The 3,130-nt window shown below is 35.9% G+C and overlaps 1 protein-coding gene across 1 annotated transcript; it reads left to right on the top strand.

The window, feature by feature from the left end:
- Positions 1-1,222: 1,222 nt before the first annotated feature.
- Positions 1,223-2,736, top strand: LOC105119340 (uncharacterized). Its single transcript, XM_011017467.1, has one exon. It carries the CDS (start codon positions 1,485-1,487, stop codon positions 2,478-2,480), a length of 996 nt encoding a protein of 331 aa, XP_011015769.1. The 5' UTR covers positions 1,223-1,484; the 3' UTR covers positions 2,481-2,736.
- The last annotated feature ends 394 nt before the right edge of the window (positions 2,737-3,130 follow it).

Here is a 3,130-nt window from a genome sequence, read left to right as displayed (position 1 = left end):
TTTCCTTATTATAAGAGTAAAGATATCCTTTTACTGTATTTTAAAGAACCAAAATATTTAAATATCTTGGTCAACAACATTATTTTTTTCTGGCTTGAAGGTTATTGAAGTCATTTTGCAAGCCTTTGGTTTTTTCTTGAAAGAGGAAATAAAATAAAAAACTATATTGTAGCGTTAAATTGCAAGTATGTTTGGGTATATAATGTTTTTCCTATTTTTGTTAATCTATTCGGCACCTTGTATTGTTTGCAATTTGCCAAGTTTCCGTAACTACATCGTTACAACCTAGTTAAAAACCTAAATTCAAAATCTAATCCCTTTAAATAATTATGTCATTTATAGCATGTTTATCATGCACCTTTTAGTTTTTTGCAATATGCCAAGTTGTGGTAACTACACTGTTTATAGAATTTCCATGGTGTTTATGGTGTAACTAATGTTATTACATTGGCTACTTCATGTAGTATATCTCACATAAATAAACATATGTAGGTAGGAGAAATAAATATCAGGTTAAAATACTTTTTTTATGGGTTATAAATTTTATTTTCTTTATTTTTAGTGTATATTTGCAAGGTATGAGAAATAATTAATAAAATATTACTAGTTATTTTTTATATATTATAAAAACATTTCATCATTCATCCTTTAACCTTTTGCAAAATAAAGTTTTTGAGTTACACTTGGTTAATATTTTAAAATAAAAGATCAAAATAAATGTACAAACATGATATAAATGTATTTAATTAACGTGATAAAAATATAAAACAAATTCATATTTATAATAATTTTTAAATGATTTTTTATATAATTTTTAAAAAACACAAAAACATATCTTTATATCTATTTTTTATATTTCCAGACCATAATCAAATGGAATTATATTCTATTATAGCCTAGAGGTGTCTTCCATTCTCAACACTGGCACAAATAAGAGCTTGGGAAGCCTGGTTTGAGATTGTATCTCATAATATTTTATGGGATACTAGTAAATATGAGAGTGATTATTTTTTAAAATAATTTTTATTTTAAAAATTATTTTTAATATAGCTAATAAAATAACTTTAAAATATAAAAAAATTAATTTAATTTATTTTTTTCTTTTCAAAAAATTTCCGTCTCGCATCACCTCATACCCAAATACACGCATCTCACATCACCTCAAATCCCAAACAGACGCTTAAACCCACAAATACTCTCACTATCTCTTCCATTCGCCTTAAAACTCCCACCTCTACCTGCTTCCTCGACACCAACTATAAAAACTCATCCTTCTCTCTCTGTTCTCTACAACAAGACAAGGCCTATACCTTCGAGCTCCTCATCAGATCTCTCCATCTGTAAAGTGCAGACACCACCTGAACCACCCCATCAAGACAAAATGCCACCACACACCACCATCACCACTACATGAACATTCTTCACTCACAAGCAAAACAGATTATAATACGGGTGTATGCTCTTGTTATTGTTTGTTTTACTAAATGAGGTGCAATAAACACCCGTGCGACCTCAGCGGCAGCGTGGGCGTCTGCGCTTCTTGTCTCCGAGAACGCTTGTCTGCATTAATCGCTGCTCAGGTTCAAATACAGCAGCAGCAGCAGATAGCACAATTAGCAAAGGCACATCATCACCCACGCGCCGCCGCAGTTATAGACGAAAGCCGCAAATCAGATTCTAATTCTCAACATCATCAACAACAACAACTACCTCCTCCTTTGATATTTCCCCTCTCTGTTTCTCCTTACGTTTCTCGCCGTAAATCTGACGACCGCTCCTCCTGGTCCGCCCACAACCAACACCACAACCTCCGTTTCTACAGCACTCCTCAGGTGGGCCCTACCTACACCACCACCTCTTCAGCCACAACAACCGCAGCGTATAAGAAGCGAAACAAGAAGTTATCGCTTTTCTCCAGTCTATTCAGGTCCAGATCCGACAAGTTCAGTGCACACTCTACTAACTATCGTGATTCCATAGAGGCATCATCGTCTTCTTCCCCTTCTTGGTTATCAACAATCTTCTCCGGAGGTCGGAGAAAGCAATCAACGCAACTATCCACGGGATACACCGGCTCGGTTAGTGGAAAGCCACGACAGAGGTTAGATCGAGGAATGTCGCCAGCGAGAGGCTCGGATTCTGAAGAGGATTGTGAGAATTGCGATCGGTCACCTTCAGGGAGCGGCTTCTCGGTGGAGTCTTCGCCAGGGTGGAAGAAGACACCAGTCTCTCAGGCTTCCATGCGGCGAGGGAAGGCGGGACACACTAGGAACGTGTCTGGATTGACGTTTTGCTTGAGTCCTCTTGTGAGGGCGAGTCCTAACCGGAATTGGAGCCAGAAGGGAGGATTGCCGCCTGATTTGGGACTTTCTGGTGAGATTAGGGCACCAGTAAAGCCGCATCTGTCTGCTGCGGCCTCGTTTTGCGCGAACCGGTCGAGGAAGCTTGCCGATTTTGGAAGAGTCAATCACAACCGTTAAGAGTGATGACTATTTCGCGATAGTGTTGATGCTGATATATCTGAATTACGGTTTTGTCCCATCCAAATTCTCTGTTTATATATATATATATAATTCTGTCTCAGCATGATTTACAAGTTAAATTATAACGAGAGGAAGGGAAGACTGCTTACTGAAGGAAAATTAAAACTAGAAAAACCTAAAGTCTTTTTGGTTCTTTGCATGCATTACTGATGTTTATTACTACCATAATCGAAAATATTTTTTTCTTGTGTAATTTGAGAATTTATTTTTCTACATTTTAATGGATCGAGCCACATGAGCAATAAAAGAAATTGTCTGGAAAAAAAATATTCTTTTTTCTTCTGGTTTTATAGTATGAGGTATGTTTAAATTAGTTTTCGAATATAATAATTAAATTATCTCTATATTTATTAACCAAGAGTAGGGAATACTGTGTTACAAATATTTACTGTGACTTGTTTTTGCTTGAAATTTGAATCCTCAAGCAAACAGTCGTCGGACATTAATGAGAAGTAAACCTAAGTACCTGAAAATTTAAAATCGGACCGGTTTATTCCGGTCACATGTTTTGACCCTTTTTTTTATTTCTTCTAATGGTCTGTTCTAGCCATTAATTAAATAAATATTGATAGAGGTTCTTTTAAAGA

Source organism: Populus euphratica, unplaced genomic scaffold (genome assembly GCF_000495115.2).
Source record: "Populus euphratica unplaced genomic scaffold, PopEup_1.0 scaffold2783.1, whole genome shotgun sequence".
In the NCBI taxonomy this organism is placed as follows: Eukaryota; Viridiplantae; Streptophyta; class Magnoliopsida; order Malpighiales; family Salicaceae; genus Populus; species Populus euphratica.
Note: the sequence above shows the minus strand (reverse complement) of the source record. Positions and strands in the feature narration are given on the sequence as shown.